This window comes from Perca flavescens, chromosome 19, assembly GCF_004354835.1.
Source record: "Perca flavescens isolate YP-PL-M2 chromosome 19, PFLA_1.0, whole genome shotgun sequence".
Taxonomy (NCBI): domain Eukaryota; kingdom Metazoa; phylum Chordata; class Actinopteri; order Perciformes; family Percidae; genus Perca; species Perca flavescens.
The window spans coordinates 25,236,077-25,253,747 of NC_041349.1; the positions used below are offsets into that span (position 1 = coordinate 25,236,077).

At 39.6% G+C, this 17,671-nt stretch overlaps 4 protein-coding genes and 1 long non-coding RNA gene across 5 annotated transcripts; 3 read left to right on the plus strand and 2 right to left on the minus strand.

The window, feature by feature from the left end:
- Positions 1 to 170: 170 nt before the first annotated feature.
- LOC114545646 (uncharacterized) lies at positions 171 to 3,936 on the minus strand. Its single transcript, XR_003690919.1, has 2 exons — positions 3,655 to 3,936; positions 171 to 248 (listed from the first exon to the last, which is right to left on the minus strand). It is a non-coding gene; the product is annotated as an uncharacterized LOC114545646 (long non-coding RNA).
- A 2,430-nt stretch (positions 3,937 to 6,366) lies between these two features.
- Positions 6,367 to 8,154, plus strand: si:dkey-85k7.11 (endonuclease domain-containing 1 protein). The gene is made up of 2 exons (XM_028563695.1): positions 6,367 to 6,660; positions 7,501 to 8,154. Exons 1-2 carry the CDS (start codon positions 6,367 to 6,369, stop codon positions 8,152 to 8,154), a joined length of 948 nt encoding a protein of 315 aa, XP_028419496.1.
- A 3,395-nt stretch (positions 8,155 to 11,549) lies between these two features.
- LOC114545640 (endonuclease domain-containing 1 protein-like) lies at positions 11,550 to 13,376 on the plus strand. The gene is made up of 2 exons (XM_028564058.1): positions 11,550 to 12,146; positions 12,313 to 13,376. The coding sequence occupies exons 1-2, from the start codon at positions 11,856 to 11,858 to the stop codon at positions 12,901 to 12,903; spliced, it is 882 nt and encodes a 293-aa protein (XP_028419859.1). The 5' UTR covers positions 11,550 to 11,855; the 3' UTR covers positions 12,904 to 13,376.
- A 794-nt stretch (positions 13,377 to 14,170) lies between these two features.
- On the plus strand, positions 14,171 to 15,884 carry si:dkey-85k7.10 (endonuclease domain-containing 1 protein). The gene is made up of 3 exons (XM_028563696.1): positions 14,171 to 14,200; positions 14,399 to 14,647; positions 15,224 to 15,884. The coding sequence occupies exons 1-3, from the start codon at positions 14,171 to 14,173 to the stop codon at positions 15,803 to 15,805; spliced, it is 861 nt and encodes a 286-aa protein (XP_028419497.1). The 3' UTR covers positions 15,806 to 15,884.
- Positions 15,885 to 16,681: 797 nt separating this feature from the next.
- ufsp1 (UFM1-specific peptidase 1) lies at positions 16,682 to 17,658 on the minus strand. Its single transcript, XM_028564059.1, has one exon. The coding sequence runs from the start codon at positions 17,464 to 17,466 to the stop codon at positions 16,711 to 16,713; it is 756 nt and encodes a 251-aa protein (XP_028419860.1). The 5' UTR covers positions 17,467 to 17,658; the 3' UTR covers positions 16,682 to 16,710.
- Between the last annotated feature and the right edge of the window lie 13 nt (positions 17,659 to 17,671).

A 17,671-nucleotide genomic window follows, 5' to 3' on the forward strand; every position in this document is an offset into this window, starting at 1 on the left:
CAGCAGTTATAACTCACATTAAAGTTAAAAATATGAATTGATTTATCAAAAAGGTAACGCAGGAACAAAATAACAGCCAAAACACTGAAACAGGCTGCTGGAACAGCTGCCAAGAGCAGACGCGACTCGTACTCCTCTTCTTTTCTCTCTTTCCCTCCGTGCCTTTTTGTCTCGCTCCAACTGAAATGTGGATTGACGGAGACCCTCCAGGTAACTCCTTTATTTCCTGTCCTCCTCCCTTTGCACCACTGAAAAGGAAGCACAGTTTGAAAGAGGGGATCAGAGAAATACAACAATTAAAAGACAGATGAAAAGAATCATGTTAGAAGTGTACACTTAATACTGTAAATTAGCTGTCGCTGAAATCCTTTTTCACCACTTGGTAGTCCGCCTATATTGTGAAAGGAAAGATCGTGTGATTTGATTTTCCGTTGTGTAGCCTTGACACACTATTCTTACAGCATGCCTTGGTCTCACTCAAAGTGTATCAGCCCAATTTGATCAATCCGTTACAGCACACTGAGCTGGCAGAAAAACATTGTGGTATACCTACACTTAACAAATGAAACTAGCAAACTATTTATAGTGTAGTGCTCAATCATGGCCATGTCATGTTTCTGCTGCTCACAGGAGATTTCCCATCCAAAAATCTAGGGAATATATTTTAGTGATGTTGTGAACAAGCTGCTTCTAAAATCATGCAGCTGTTTGGGAACGGTCCCTTAAAATGTCATGGCAACTACACCAATATCCAGGCAACCAAATGTCAACAGTAAATGCTTATATGTGGTTAGTATGTCTCTATGAAATGAACTACATTACATTTAAACATGTTGAACCAACTTCTTTGCCATTATGTTTGATACATGAGTAAGCCACATCACTTTAAGTAAAGTTAATAGCGACAGATATACAGCTGGGGCTGTCAGAAGGAAAATTGCCAATCTGGCGGTTAGCATTATTCACAAGTTATACTAATGTTTATGATGGCAACTGTGGGTATTTTAAACCTATAAAAGACCTTATTTTCCGACTTTCTACCATCACAAAGATTGTGTTAGTTTTCACATTCCAGTTGCAGAGAGCACTGTTCTCTAATACACTGCCATCAGGCCAACACGATCTCAACTGAATTCAAGATGTGATTTAACACAACTCCTTCTTTTAAAGTGCAGGGGTGGGGGATGTGCCATGATATGCAATGACACTGATATGTTTCCCAAGCACCATCTATATTTTGCTTAGGCTGTTGTAATTCTGTTTGTTTTTTTTTTTTTTACACATTATGTTCTAGGTTGCTGGGCTTTGTAGGCTAATCCAAGGAGAACAGCAAAAAAAAAAAAAAAAATCTTTATCAGGCAAGATGTTAGTAGGGCTTTTTCTTCTGCGCATGAAATAACTATGATTAAAGACCTGGCACTAAAAAGTCACAACAATTAATTGAACCATAAAACTAGCAAACTAAGCATATGTTCACATTAATTTTAACTTAAGTGTTGTTGTCCTTTGGATCAATGTGTAGAAGGTATCATGGACAATCAATTCCAGTGACTTAAACATCAGCAGATTTTATCAGCTGTACACAATTACAATCACTTTGTAATGTAATATATCTGGCTGTATTAACCCATTGTGTGCAATAACACACACAAACGTATTGGAACCCCCGCTACAGTTAACTAAATAAAATAAAAAAATCATCTTTTGGAAATTGATCTTAATGCCTTAATTGAAATAATTAGGAAAAATACAACCTTTGAGAACACCAATTTTCTTTTTGAATGAGTAATGTATTGGAATTAAAATAGCCCCACATCATCACAGAGCCTTCACCATACATAGAGATTGGCATGGGGTACTTTCCAATGCAAATCAAACCAGCTATTAGGCTAACAAATAAAACCATGCCAATCTCGAGGTATGGTGAAGGGTATGTGATGAAGTGGGGCTATTTTTCCAAAGGCCAAGGGAACTTTATCAGGATGCATAGTATCTTGGATCCATGAAATACCTTTAAAAATAAAAATCTGCCTGCCTCTAAGGAATTTAACATAGGGGTGTGTATACTTATGCCCCCTGTATTTTAAGGAACAACATTTATTTATTTACGATACATTATTCATTCACAAAGAAAATTGGTGTTCTCAAAGGTTGGATTTTTCCTAATTTTTTCAATTAAGGCATTAAGATCAATTTCTAAAAGATGATTTTTTTTTTATTCCTCTTTTTAGTCAACTGTAGCAGGGGTTCCAATACTCATGAGCAGCACTATATATATATATATATATATATATATATATATATATATATATATATATATATATATCTGAATATTTTATATATGTCAACAAGTACAGCAATTTAAGTGACAAAATATAATCTTTATGCAGCTAAATTGGGACAAAACCCCACTGTTGAAAATGGCATTATACTATTTCTATCAGTCCTGTGGTTGCCACAACTGTTTAATAAACTCCATTAAGCTACTGATGAGAATGCCTCAAATATCTAGAAATTATTTTGATACTGGTAATAATACTTTAGGTAATGTTTGGTAATTAAGAGAGCATTGTGACTTATAACAAGTGCATTTTTCTATTATTTGCCAGTTTAAAGGCTGAAAAAAATTAGGATTAATTTATGGCACTAGATTTGAAAATCATACAAGTGACAGATCCGTCAAGACCTATCATAATTTTAATAACCGAAGAAACTTTACAGGGAACTCCAACCAAACATCTGTGGACCGCTTGCGGTTATTGTGGCTTCAAAGTATTTCTTCATGCCACAACAGGCAAATACTTGACATCTGTAGTGTTTAGTACTACCTTTGTGTTGAAAAAGAACTGAAGCAAGGTTACGCAGGTATAACGTTGCTTGAAGAACATATAATTACTTGTGCATTTGGATATTTGCAAATGTTATGCATTTCTAAATGTGGCGGGATAACAATTTAAAACTGCGAGAAGGCCGTCTGAAAAGATAAGCTAAAGCTGGCATTCAATGGATACCAATATGTAAATTTACCAAACTGAGCACTGCTTATTGTTTGGTCATAAAGACGGCTAACATATTGACAAAATAGCTCGAGTTGACATTAGCTAACGTACGGTCAGTGGTTGTGAGCTACATTAGCGTATAACGTTAGCTACATAGTTCGTCTTTCACGAACTACAGTAACTTAGCTAGATCGACTTGTGGGTAACGTTAAAGGAAGAAAAAAATCGTTATAGCTGTAGTTGCAATCCACAATATCATATTTCTGTTGCATTACAAAGATTGGTTAGTTAGCTTGCTACCTAACCTAGCACAAGGTATGCGTTGATCGTAAAGGCCTTGGCTTGTAGGTTCAAATGACACCAGATATGATGGCGGAGGGGGCGGAGTGTTGGGAATCAGACTCCCCGGCCTTCTCCACCAATGTGCAGACCACCACCTCAACTCCGCTGTTGGTGTTAAGCTAAGGCTAATGCGATGCAAACAAAACGACAAAGACAGGAGAGTTTCCACCGTAAAAGAACTTAGTGCAACATGCTTTCCTCGCGACATATAAATCCAAACCATTCGCGCTGCAAGAGCCGAGGTTAGCTTGTTAGCTTACGGTAGCCAGCTAGCTAGCTAAAAGACAAGCTGGAAAGAGGAACCATGGCTTACCTTCACTGTTTATAGCTAACGTTACCAGACTGGTTGTCTGCACCGTGTGTCTACAGCCAATATATCGTATGCATTGGTCTCTTTAAACACTGTAAACTTATTCATTCGACAGAATCGTACTTTTAGAAAGTCGTGCTCTGTATTTTATTTTTTATTTTTTTTCCCTCTCCTCCAACGGTCGCTGCTGCGTATCAGTATGTGTCTGCTGGCTCCTAGTCGCTGCTCTTCTTGTTGTTTGTGTTTCGGAAACATGGCCGTCCGTGTGATACCACGTGACTGGACATTGACAAGCTGCTAACCAATGTTGTAGCAGGGCAAACACACCCCTATTTAACAGCCTCAAAACCGATGTGTACTGTACTTTAAAACGGCATTCTCATATGCAGGGCGTCAATGCTGGAATTAGCCAGTAAACTGAGCAGCGAGGCCAAATTTAGCATTATATTGTATTTTTAAACATACATCGAAAACAGCCAGCTCACTACACATTCACGAGGCAGGAACGTGTAGACACAGAATAACGAAATTAACTTATAACAAAGTTGTTTGATGGACTTTGCAGTCAATAGAATCGTGCTTCAAATGCATAATGCTATATTTTGAGTTATTAGCTATCAAACCTGTTAAAGTGAAGTGAACGACAAGCAGAGCATGTTGAGTAGCAATGTCGAACTGAGCATGTGCAAGACTTTTGTGGAAGGCAGAATAGTGTTAAGTCAGCAGAGGGCGCTGTTGAATAACAGTGGCACTATATGAATGTAGAGTAGTTAAGTAGTAAATGATTTTGGACATGGGCCATTCTTCACATATTGTAAACATGCATGAAGGCTAAATTAGTACTGAGATTATATTGCATGCGCTCTTGACAAGGGGGTGAAAGTAAAACAATATTGAGAAAATGTGCAGAAATAAAAACAAACTTCAGTGTTGTAGGTGTGTATCATCTGGAAATATTTAAAATGGAATTAAATGAAAATGAACATTGAATATGTGACAACATGAATAGAAGAGGTGCAGATACATGTGCATGTGATCTTAACGAGAGGCCAAAATGAAAAAAATTAACATCACAACCATTATAGATACTGAGAAGAATGAAGCAAATCAATTCAACTGCAGTGTGACACTTGCACAATAAAGTGTAAATAAACACCTTTTAAGACAAAATAAAAAAAAAAAAAAATACTCATTAAGTATGTACAAACTAAGTAGAAAAGCTTGCAGAAGGAATTACGGAGAAAATGTAAACAAAAAGAGTAATTAATATAGCATAACACATTTGATAACTTTTAAAATCCTCATGATTCTTCGTTTTGTTTTCATGTTTGGATCAGTCATCGAGGCAGGCATAGCTACAGGTCACTGTCAAACCATGAAAGACTACACTTAATGTTGCTATAGCTTACCCTGTTCTAAAGGAGTCTGAGAGAGAGGGAATTACATTAAGCAGAAAAATTTTGATCTTAATTTAAAAAGTCTTATGACCCTCCACCGGTGGTTTCCATTCCTACCTCACTGAGAGGAGGCAGGTTAGCTGGATCCTCCTTGATTTCCATCCTCAGGCTGCTGCGGGATGACACTCCATCTTGTTGTAGAAATACAAGTTGCTGTGATTCATGGGACACAAAGAGCAAGCATCATGGGAGCTGGGAGTGGAACCCTGAGTGCAGATGTTGGAGGCTGGAGCAGTAGTATTTTGTAGAATGCAGTCTTCACTAGCCCTCCTCATTCCCTTCTTCATTCCCAGGATATTTAACCAGCTGGATAAGGCTTTTTTCTTCCAGTAAGGCTACTAAAGGGAGTTTGGGTTTGGACTTGGCAGGGACGAGGAGGTCGGTAGTACTACTTGTACCCATTAGAAATGTATCTGATAATGTGTTTACCCGTATTTTGCTTGGCTTTATCCAAATGCCATGTACCACTGGTAGGCCTACCTTTATATGTAAGTAAATTGTTATGTACAAGTTATATCTATGATCAGTGGTCAAATGTAACTAAGTTTACTCAAGTACTATACTTAAGTACACATTTGAGGTAGTTGTACTTTACTTGAGTCAAGCATGGCAGTTGGTCAAGGCCATACCCCTGCCCTCCACCTTGCCCTTGCCACCTTGAGTACATTTTCCTGATTATACTTACATACTTTCACTTAAGTTACATTTTCAATGCAGGATTTCTACCAGTAACAGAGTATTTGTACAGTGTGATATTAGTACTTTTACTTAAGTAAATGATCAGAATACTTCTTCCACCACTGTCTATGATGCTAACACAATGTATCTGCAAGAGGAACCATCTCTAGATCTGGTCAAATCTATCAACCTATAAGAGCATGTTTGACAGAGGAACTATCTGGTAAGATGTAAAGTACATATACATAGGTGTGAATTTATGAGATAAACTAGTATACAACCTGGCAGAAGCCTGTGCAGAGATGCATGGCTGCACAGACTTTGCAGGAGCAGATAAGTCAACTGTTCAGCCAATATATCCACTCTGAGCTGCTGCTGCTTTGCATGCATGCATAGTCTCTGTCCAACAGTTATTACACTCGACTAGATCATGACGGCAACACCAATACGGCATGACACATTTACCAAAGATTCCTCATTACCACATGGAATTTCTTTATTCATAGTGGTGTGTGGCAGCACGTCGCACCCCTGAGTGACGAGCAAAGGACCCTGTTTTCGTATTACAAGTTGTGTGACGATGCATCTGTTTTGCACCTGCGCCCTATCCTTCTCCCTGCTGATGGCGTCCCCCCTGGTGAGTGCCAGTGTGTCCAACAGCTTCAAAGACTGCAGCCATTTTTTCTACATGCAGACACCACCTGTAGGGATGAAGGGCACCAACCTGAGGAGGGTCTGCCAGAAGTATGCAGACAAACAGCGCTACGCCACGTTGTATGACAGCAGTCGGCACCTCCCCCTCTACTCAGCCTACATCTTTAAGAAGTCTGATGGGAAGAGGAGGATGGACACACCATGGATGTATGAGCCACAGGTAGATACCAATGTTTTGGGTTTTTTTGTCACTTTTTTTGTCACCTGAGAGAAGCTTAATGTTTTGGGGCAAGGGCCAATAATGATGCTTTAAAGACCCATCAGAGTGGCTGGGTTGGCTCAGTGGTAGAGCAGGTGCACATATACTGAGATGTTTATGCCTCGACGCAGAGGTCCAGGTTTCGAATCCGACCTGGATGATTTCCTGCATGTCTTCCCCCACTCTTTTCCCTTTCTCACCTAGCTGTCCTGTCAAAATTAAAGGTGGAAAAGCCCAAAAAAAATTATCTTAAAAAGACCCATCAGGTCAAAACAGAAATATTCCCCGGACAATCCCCCCAAAACACTTCTCTTAAAATGTTTTTTAAATATGAATAGACTTTTTGGAAAATATGCTAATTTGCTTTTTTGCAGAGAGTTAGATGAGAAAATTGATATCACTCGCCTCCGTAAGGTAAATATGTTCTGGAGCCAGCAAATGGTTAGCTTATATTAGCACAAATACAGCTAGCCTACACATAAAAAAAAAACATATATATTGAGCGTGCAAACATGAGATCTTCTCATCTAACACTTGGCAAAAAAGCATTTCTAAAAACTACTCCTTTAATAATTAAAAACATTAATTTGAACATTATTGTCTAAGCACAAACTAACAAGTCATTACTGACATTAGATTTAAGAAAGAAGTTGGAACTTTTTCAGTGGAATCCTATTGCAGTCAGAGATTAGATTAGTGGTACTGCATTTTAATACTCTTAAAAAACGACTCTTGTCGTTTGGAATACAGTCACTTTGAACATGATCAACACCACATGTCTTTCATTCCTTTTCCTTACAGTTGGTTTCTGATGATGAGAGTGGCAACATGAGAGCCCTTCCCCTTACTGAAGACACCCCCCCTCTGATTGAGGACAGCCAAGCTGTGCTGGAGGACTACACAGATGCTGTAGAATATAGACGTGGCCCACTGAATCCTGACCTGCACCAATCACAGCCAGATGACAAATCCTCCACATATACTCTGACTAATGTAGTCCCCTTAATCACAAACTTCCTGGACGCTTCCTGGAACCCATACTTGGACATCATCCGCCGCCGCCTCAACAACTTCTGCCACGGCACATCTTTCGTGGTGACAGGGGTGACCGTTTCTGGGGGGACCCTCAAACGAGATAACAAGGACCGACTCGCAATCCCAAAACACCTATGGCTGGCTTACTGCTGCCCGCGGTTTGACCATAACTCTCCGTATGAGGTGAGGTTCATGTTCCCAAGTTATGGGGGCTATGCACTGAATGAACAGACTGACCACAGCGTGGTGGAAGTCCCTCTGAAGACTCTGGAGATCTTCCTAAAGAGCCAGTCAGACATAGACAGTGACCTGACTATTTTCTACAAGGGGTGTGTGTCAGAAAACAGCTTCAGGAAGAAGAGAGAGCCGACCAGTGTTTCAGTATCAAGGGACAATCCTGAACGGGATGAACATGGATAAAGTATACCCATAAACAGAACTAGCTTGGATAAACTTGAATAGAAGCAGTGTTAGGTAGTCCTGGCTTTACATGTTTTAAAAAAAAAACGTAATTGGAATTATATTAAGGAGGGAAAGGGCTCTTCATTTTGCCTTAGACACAGCAAATTTAGATTCAGATTATAGCTCTCTATCAGTAGTAGTATGTGAGAAGGGGCTATAGTACACATGACCAATAAGCACCACCAAAGGAAATAATGTGTAAATGCACATTAAAAGGTGCACACTAGTATCACACTCCCATAAAGTCGGGGGCTTTACAAGACACTGATTATAAAAAATAATTATCAAAATCAAAGCAGCAGAGCCTGAGGTATCCTGATTTTACTGTCAAATATCAGCCAAGCCCCCAGGACTTAGATCCTACATTTCCCATCATGCAATGCAACTGTATGGCATGCGTATTTCAAAGAGAAGAAACTCCACTTGTAGGCTATACTAAATCAGATTAGGCATTAGTCCAAGAAATGGGTTTATACTACAGGCCTATATATGGATGTGCTGAACAAATGAAGCGTCAATGCTTCAATATTTTGCAAACTAATCTTATATGAAACTGTCTATGAGAAATATGTTATAAAAAAGGTGCTAAAACATACAAAAAAAGTGCACAAACACGCCAGCGCTAAAGCTTAAAAATGTCTTTATAAGGAGTGTAGTTTATATAGTGAATGCTTTTACTGTGGATATGATTTTTTTTTTAAGATGATTTTTTGGGGCATTTTAGGCCTTTATTTATAAAGGACAGCTGCAGACATGAAAGGGGAGAGAGCGGGGAAGGACATGCAGCAAAGGGCCGCAGGACGGAGTCAAACCTGCGGCCGCTGCGTCGAGGAGCAATCCTCTAAATATGGGCACCTGCTCTACTAGGTGAGCAGGCGCCCTGTTTTCTATTTTAGCTAAAGTTGTATATACTGATTAATGTTTAATACAGAAACTGTAAAAAGAAGGTCTAAGATCAATTACATATCTTTGAAAAAAACATTAATAAAATAAATTAAAAAACAATTATTATATTACATTTATAATATATGTGGTTAAGAGTGCACTGTCTATGGATCTCTAGTGTTTATTACCTCTCATCCCCTATTTTGCCTTTGTTTTAATGAGTAATCTGCACAATTATGTTTCATTAATTAATTTCTCCAGCTGTTTTTATTGTTACATTGTCATACTTTTTTTTATAATAGTAGGCCAAGGGGATGGGAAACTTTGAACAAGTTAGAGATGTAAGAAGAAGTTTTTAGAGGGTGTGAGCAGTGTAACAGCCACTACATAAGGATGTTACTGTTTGAATAAGATACACTGTTGCAGTTTAATCAAATGTTATGTGGAGCCATTGATAGCTAAACCCTGACCAGCACCAGTCCAGCTCAGTGGACACTCAGACCAATGTACAGCCTGCATGGATACTGATTTTCAGAACACTAGGTTGCTGTATTTGCAAAACAATTGCTTCCAAACTTCTGCCAAGGCACGACATAATCAAGTCAAGAATAAATTGCCTTTGATGGTGAAAATTGAAATATTCAAATCCAACAGGTATACAAAAAAATCTAAATGTCTAAGTCGTGCAACTTATAATTCAGCATAACATACATGGCAATCTTTGAAAATCCTTAGAACGTGACTACAAATGTATATAAAATGTTGTGTATTCGAAGCGTGGTTGACCCCAGGGGTGAGAAGGATTAAAGAAGTTAACAAGAGGTAAGAAGATCTTTGCCACCTTCTTAAATTAACTATCTATTCAAGTATGGTACTTAAGTGCAAGTTCGGGTTACATGTACTTTACTTAGTATTTCTGTTTTATGCAATTTTAAACTTCCACTACATCTCAGAGGGAAATATTTTACTGTTCATTTTTAACTGACAGCTTTAGTTACTTTACAGATTACAGTTTTTCATCACCTTCCTGACCGGTAAAAACCATGTATCTCTGTGTTGATTTTAAACACTCTCTTGCCACATGATGTAAGTCGCTTTGGATAAAAGCGTCAGCTAAATGACATGTAATGTAAAAAATGTTTGTGATAATCTGAAGGATGAAGTGAAATTCTCCTACTTCTTACAGTTTTTTTCGATTGCTAAACGACAGTGGGCACAACTGGAGTCACATGTGCAAAACTCTGACTACAGTCTGCACAGCAGCAGTTCATGTGGACCAAACTCTAGTACGTTTTTCATTGCTTGAACACAGTTTTCAAAACTCTACACACTCATCCCATGACTTTAACCACAATGTGCACAACACTGTAGATTTACAGCACTTTGTTCAAATGCTAGCACACTGCTGTCAAAACTGTTAACCACACATTCAAAACAGAATAGATTTCAGTCTGGTGCCTATCAAACACTGCTGATTGCAATTTTAGCTGAAAGCCTAAGCAGGTGTTTTGTTTGAGACTAGTTAGTGAACATATATGGTATTTATATAGAGAAAGCTCAGAAAGCCTTTTTTTGTATACAAACACCAAATAAGAATGAAACAATTATGCACTGTACTGTTTGAGAGAAACGGGTAAAAGAGCAAAGATACCAATATGTCCAGGTAAGATGTCTGAGGTTATGTACACAGCTATAAAAAAAGAAGTGAAAAACACTATCTTTACAATAGTAAAACTGCATTCTTACTGTTTTTCAGAAAGTAATGGAGGTGAAAGCAATAGAAACACCACATTCATTTTTATTTAGAGATGATGCAGACACCCAATGTGATGAAGAAAACTTGCCACATGATGCTGGAGAGAGGCAGAATTAGTCACACTATTCTTTGGTACTGTTACGTATGTACCTTTAGTTTTTTCCCCCCCAGTAATTTCATAAATTACTAGAGACAAAATACTATATTGAAAAAAACTGCCGATCTTCATTCCTTCTTGTTTACCTTACGTAAAAATTGGTATATTATACAATCTATATATTTTAGTAGTGTCAAGTCACTTAAATTGTTCAAACTGTAAAGATGAGAAAGTTTGTAATTTCTGTATTAGTGTTTGATGCTAGTGGTTTTACCCTCAGTGTGTTCTGAGTGACAGTGTGTGTTATCTCAGTGAGGATTGTGCATAGTGTTTGGCTGCACTGAACCTATTTTGAAACGTGTGTTAAAAGTTGTGTTGCTCTGAATGAGTTGTGCAGGTGATGTGAACTGTTGAGCTCAGATTGTGGCTTGAGATTTGCACGTGACTCCAGTTGTGCAAACTGTCGTTTAGCAATCAAAAAAAAAAAACTGTAACATCCCTAAATAAAATATTGAAAAATCCTCTTGGATAAGAAGACGAAAAGTTTACTTTTTGGAGATACATGTTTTTTACAGGACAGCAATGCTAATAAACACAGTAAGTAAAGGATCTGAATACTTGTTTCACCATTGCCTCTTACCCACCAATGAGAAGAATCACGAATGGCTTTGCTATTGGTAACTACTGTAGCTGTTGCTCTAGGTGTGGGTGGATCGGTTGGGGTGTAAGGAGTCCATTGTTTTGCATATTGAGTCCTGATTACACAGAGCAGAGTGTGAAACCTGTGTTAGCCGTTTTACTGAGCTACATGGGCGGCCATAGAGACACATTCAATCATTTTCAGAAGCTCACAGAAACCTATCTGACGGAAAGCTGCCAGTTTCAAATTCTCATCAGACTGACATCAAAACCATCCTGACTATGGCGTTTTGGGCGAAGACTTTCCTGCTTGCCAGCATAATAACATCAGTGGTGAGAGGCAGAGTGGAAAAAGAGCTGTCTCCCGAGTGCAGACAATTCCTCTACATGGGAACACCACCGACCGGGCTGAAGCACCACTCCCTCCAGTTCATTTGTCAACGTTACAACAAGAAGCCACGCTACATGACGCTCTACAACACTGCGGACCACATCCCTGTGTACTCAGCATACACTTTCAAACGCTCAGATGGGGACAAATGCGCAGATGTCCCATGGATGTACGAACCGCAGGTAAATTAAAATAGAATGTTGATTATGAGGTGCTAAGGAAGTCTTTTAACATGAAGAGCATGCTTTTTTTTTCAAATTCAAAAATCCATGCATATGTTGTGTAATATTTCTACTTTCCTATCCTCATCCTCTCATTTGCACTGGCTCTGTCTGTCTGCCCACACAGCTATCCACATCCTCTGGCACAGATGAGATGCAGCCCTTCCCACGTGGCTACATGCACATGAATTTCGAAGATGCCCAAGCTGTTCTGGATGATTATACAAACGCCATCCTTTACGAGCGTGGCACCCTCAACCCAGACGGGCACCAGGACGATCCTGATGACAAGGCCTCCACATACACCCTCACCAATGTCGTGCCCATGGTGCCCGACTTCAACATCAGAGTCTGGAACGAACAGGAGCACATCATCCGCAAACGGCTCAACAACTACTGCCGTGGAACAGCTTACATCGTCACAGGTATCACCACCTCAGGAAAGATGATCCGCCGGGAGAACATGAACCGCATAGCAGTGCCCGCATACTTGTGGTCCGCTTATTGCTGCATTGACTACGACCACAACGCACCGTATGATGTGCGCTATAAGTTCCCATCTTTTGCTCACTACGGCCTGAATGAGGAAGACAATGAGGTGGTGGAAATCTCCGTCCAGAAGCTGAAGGAGTTCCTCAGGAAGACAACCTTCGTAGGCCAGAACTTTCAGATCTTTGTGGGTGACTGTGTCCCACCAGGGTCCAGTAAAACTTTATAGTCAGATATTTAGCTATAAGGCAGCTATGTGCCATTTTGCCTTCCCTATCTTGGTCATGTTCTGTTCTTTCGTCTTCTAGGCCTTTTTGTTTTGACTTGTCATAGTAAGAAAAGCACAGGTGTAACATTAACAATGGCTCTGCTCAAATGTCCCAGTACGCCATGACTGTGTGACAGCATGCATAAAACCAGGACCCTGACATTGAAGCAGCTAAATTGAATTTAGCCAGGATTCATTCTATTATTTACACCTGTGCGTTTTCCTGCTGTGTAACGTCAGCAGCAAACAGTCTATAGCCATCCAATAAGCTATAGACCATTGTCTATTCCAGCTCAACACACTGAAATGTTTAGCAGTGCTTTTGCTGTATTTTACACTTCAACACTTGATTCAAAAATAACTGGGTATTTGTCTCACTGAAAATGTAATAAAAATGCACCTGCTTTGCAGTAATAAACCTTTGCAAACTGTAACTAACCTGTCTTTTAAGCTTTATTTTGATACTTTCTAGATCACTTACAATATGTTACAAATTGCTTGCTATGAATCACAAAAGTAACATTTAAATAAAAATGGTTAGTTAATTCTAAAATCATTTTATACTTCTCACCTATAAAGCCTATATTCTTTCATCTTTTTCCTATTGCCCAACATATTACCACCACATACTATATTCCAGCACCAGCATTATAACTAAACTAAAAACTAAACCTAACAAAGCCTTTTATGTGGTCACTGCTGTTGTAGTTCTTGACAATAACTATAGATTGAAGATCACTACACTGGGTGAAGAGGGTGGATTTAGAGGCCACAGCTGGACAGCTGCTTTGCATTTTGTAGAAATGTAGAAAAAATTTGTAAAAATATGTAATTTAAAAGGTAGGGGATCCCATCTCCTTCTTATATGACACATTTTTGAAATTCTAATGCATATACAGTACAGTACATACATATACTTCATGGCCTACATGTTTTTTTTATTATCTTTTGTTCTCACTCTGTAACCCTCTGTCTCAACACACAAAAAACAAAACTGAATACAAAACGTCATCACTAAAGCTATTTTTGCACAGCTTGAAGGAAAGGTCTCATTTTTCATACAGTACATTAGGGAGTCAAGTCAGCATCATTTTTTTTTTTCATGTCTGCTGTACACAGTAGGCCGTACACAGTAGTAAAATGCTCTCCATGACTTGATAACATTCACTGCTTCTGAATTACTGCTACAACACTTGTGGAACTTTGAATATATGGAAAAGACTTTACAATGGGAGACCAGTTTCAGAGTACAGATGAGGTAAGAAGGGAAATAATGACAGAGCTGGGACAGAGGCTGTACTTGTCAGACAACAGTGGATTGGCAGTGGTGTGTTACAGGTGTGAAAGAGAGACATACGAGCAGACGAAGAAAGGTCTAAAAAGGACATAGATGATGATGCCTACATCAGAGAAGTGTGCCTTAACCCTGGCACTGCTGACATGTGTGTTGCTACAGGGGGCCCAGGCAGGAGTGGTGGGGGACTTCAACCATGTGGAGCGCTGCAAGGACTCTCTATACATGGGCACTCCACCCAGAGGCTACCTCAGCAACTCCTTTACGAGGATCTGCCAGAGGTATGAGAATAAACCCCGCTATGTCACCCTGTACGACACCCACAAACACATCCCCATCTATTCGGCCTATACATTCAAAAAGTCCGATGGGGAGAAGAAGGTGGACTTCCCGTGGATGTTTGAGCCCCAGGTGAGTGTTCTTTTAAGCTCCAAGTCCAAACAGTAGAAGTCGGTTTTCAGTCGCAGTTTCAATCCAAACCCATTGTAGGTTGTTTGTGCATTGTATTGTGCCATCTCAGGAAATAACATTTATATACAGTAGACTATCTTGTATTGTGCCATCTCAGGTTATAACATATTATGTATAATCATTTGTATGCATTTATCAAGAATTGCAATGTCTAGCCAGAAAACAAATTCTCACTAACACATTTCATATATTCATACCGACCGAGCAGTAAAAAGAGGTGGGAAAACTATACTACTGTTGCTACTGGCAACAAAGTAAGCTTAAGATAAGCTACTTTATTGGCTGTAAATAGTCGGCTCTTTCAATAAGATAGTGCTGCCTAGTACCCATAGCTGCCTAGCTGCTAGTACGTAGTTATGCAAATTTGGCACTTGCAAATGTTTTTTGTGAATGTGGTAAATAGCCTGAATTTGAAGAACTCTATAATTATTTTCTGCTCTAACTTTTCAGAAGTAATAAAACTGTCATCTACATTTTCAGGAATAATGTACTCTCCTTTCCTCCCTTCTTCTATAGCTGGCCTCAGAAAAAAGCAGCAGTAACATGGAGCCATTCCCCCAATCTTCAAACATGCATATGAACTTTGAGGACACCCAGGCAGTCCTGGAGGACTACGCTGACGTGGTTCAGTACGAGCGTGGCCAGCTAAATCCTGACGAGCATCAGTCTGACCCTCTGGACAAAGCCTCTACCTACAGCTTGACTAACGTGGTACCCCAGATCAGGGAGTTCAACATGGGTCCCTGGGCCGGACACCAGGATCTCATCCGCAAACGTCTCAACAACTACTGCCGTGGCAAAGCCTTCGTGGTCACCGGGGTCACCACCTCCGGGCACACGATCCGTCGCAACAACCTGGACCGGGTGGCTGTACCCGAGTACATGTGGTCGGCCTACTGCTGCATTGAGTTTGACCAAAATGCGCCATACTTTGTGCGCTACAAGTTCCCCGTGTTTGCCGCTTATGGGATGAACGATCGTGTCAACAACCACATGGTGGAAGTTCCTCTCAAGAACCTGGAGAAATTTCTCAAGGGGAGAATGGATGTGGATAAGAACTTCCAGATTTTCTATAATGACTGTGTGCCAGATAACTGAGATAAAGTGGGTGTGATCTCTGTAATAATCATCATAAAAGTTTAAAATGTGTTAGAAATTTACTTTTACACTGTGGAAAGGTTTGGGGTTCTTGCAGCTCAAAATATACATGGAGTTGTCAAATCATATTATCTATTCTAAGAAATAAAATTGGGAATTGATTGGAGTGTCTCTCATTATGTCCAAATAACAATAATTTCCATTATTGATTTCTCTGCAGACTGTATTTTTGATAAATCGTTTGGTCTCTAAAATGTAAAGAAATAGTAAAAACTTTCCATTACAATATCCCGGAAAACAAAGGAGAGGGCTACAAATTGCTTGTTTTTTCAGACCAACAGTCGTAAATTAAAAAATTAAAAAAAGATATTAAATTTACCATCACATCAGACAAAGCAAAGCTGCAAATCTTCATATTTCAGAAGAACAATATTTGCAATGCCTAAAGTGAGTTTATTTGCTTGTTAAAAATATTCACAATATTGATAGTGTAAAGTGCTACAACCACTCACACTACAACATTCATGTCCTATCTCCTAATCCAGAATTGTTGATAATTGACCTCAATTTGCATATTCAGACCATTGGAAAGACTTTGAAAAAGAATTTTACTTTTAAGCTACAAAAGAAACCATTGAGGGAAATACTTATGTCTAAGAAGATTAGAGATTCAACAGAATTGTAATAAGAAAATAATGAAGAAATAGATCATCAAAGTTGTATCATTTGCTTCTTCAAAATAAATTGTAATTATTGATTTAATCCACAGGATGGCACTACAGCTCATTTTAAATTATAAGTGCTGAAAATGCAGTACAAAGCCTGTCCTAATAAGACACTTTCTATAGTCCATCCTCACAAATAAGAATTCATATGTAAGTCTGAAACAGAAATAGGTCTGTCACTTAGTTTATGTTGCTTTTTTTGGCAGTCTGAGGCATACACAGATTATAAAATGAGGACTGATCCAGAGATGACACTCTTTTCCACGCCACCCAACCCCGCCTCTGCAGCTCGGTCTTCTCCAGCGGACGTCCGTAGTAGTGAGGGTCAACGACTAGCAGGTAGCTCCCCTTGTCCCCAGTGCACACCCCTAATATCCCCTTAGAAGAGTTGTCCCTGTCCCCTCCCATCATGACTGGAGACCCATGCTTCTCAAAGTGCTGATGGAGCTCTTCCACTGCAACATGCTCCAGCTCGGCCCCTCCACCTCTAACATGTACCAGTTTACAGGGGACATCATAGAAATAGTCAAGGGTCAGGGAGGCTTCAAATGTTCCTATCCACTCCCTGGAGCATGTGAACGAGCCTGGTTTGTCCCCCATGGCAACCAAGGCTTGCTGGACTTCCGGGAGACTTGGTGGAGATCTCTGTTTTTCCTGAAGTGGAAAGCAGTTATGGCAGAGCCAGGAAGCCATTGTCTGGATGGTGCGGTAGCCACATCCCCAGCCTCGGTCATCCTGTCCATCACAGCCATAATGGAAGTAGAGATAGTCTCCTTTTATCAGAGAACATTTCACAGGATCTGGAAGTGGATTTGAAAGGCCAGTGTGGACATTCTTGGATAAGGTTTTGGTCTTCTTTAAAATCTTCCCCTCTTCAGCTCCACTTCCTCCCCAGTCAATCGCCTCAGATTCCGCTGCTACAACCTTTTTATCCATTTCTACTATTTGTAACTACCGAGCAAACATTTCGGGTTTAACCTCATATAATATGCATTTAAATTCAAATTGTTACTGTCATGAATGTGAATTCGTCTGGTGTAACTGCAACAACTGTCCCTTCGGTGCACTTGCGATAATACTTGTTCCGCCTAAACAATTGTTCCCACACACGATGATGCCTTCAGGAGCCTTTCGTCAGCTC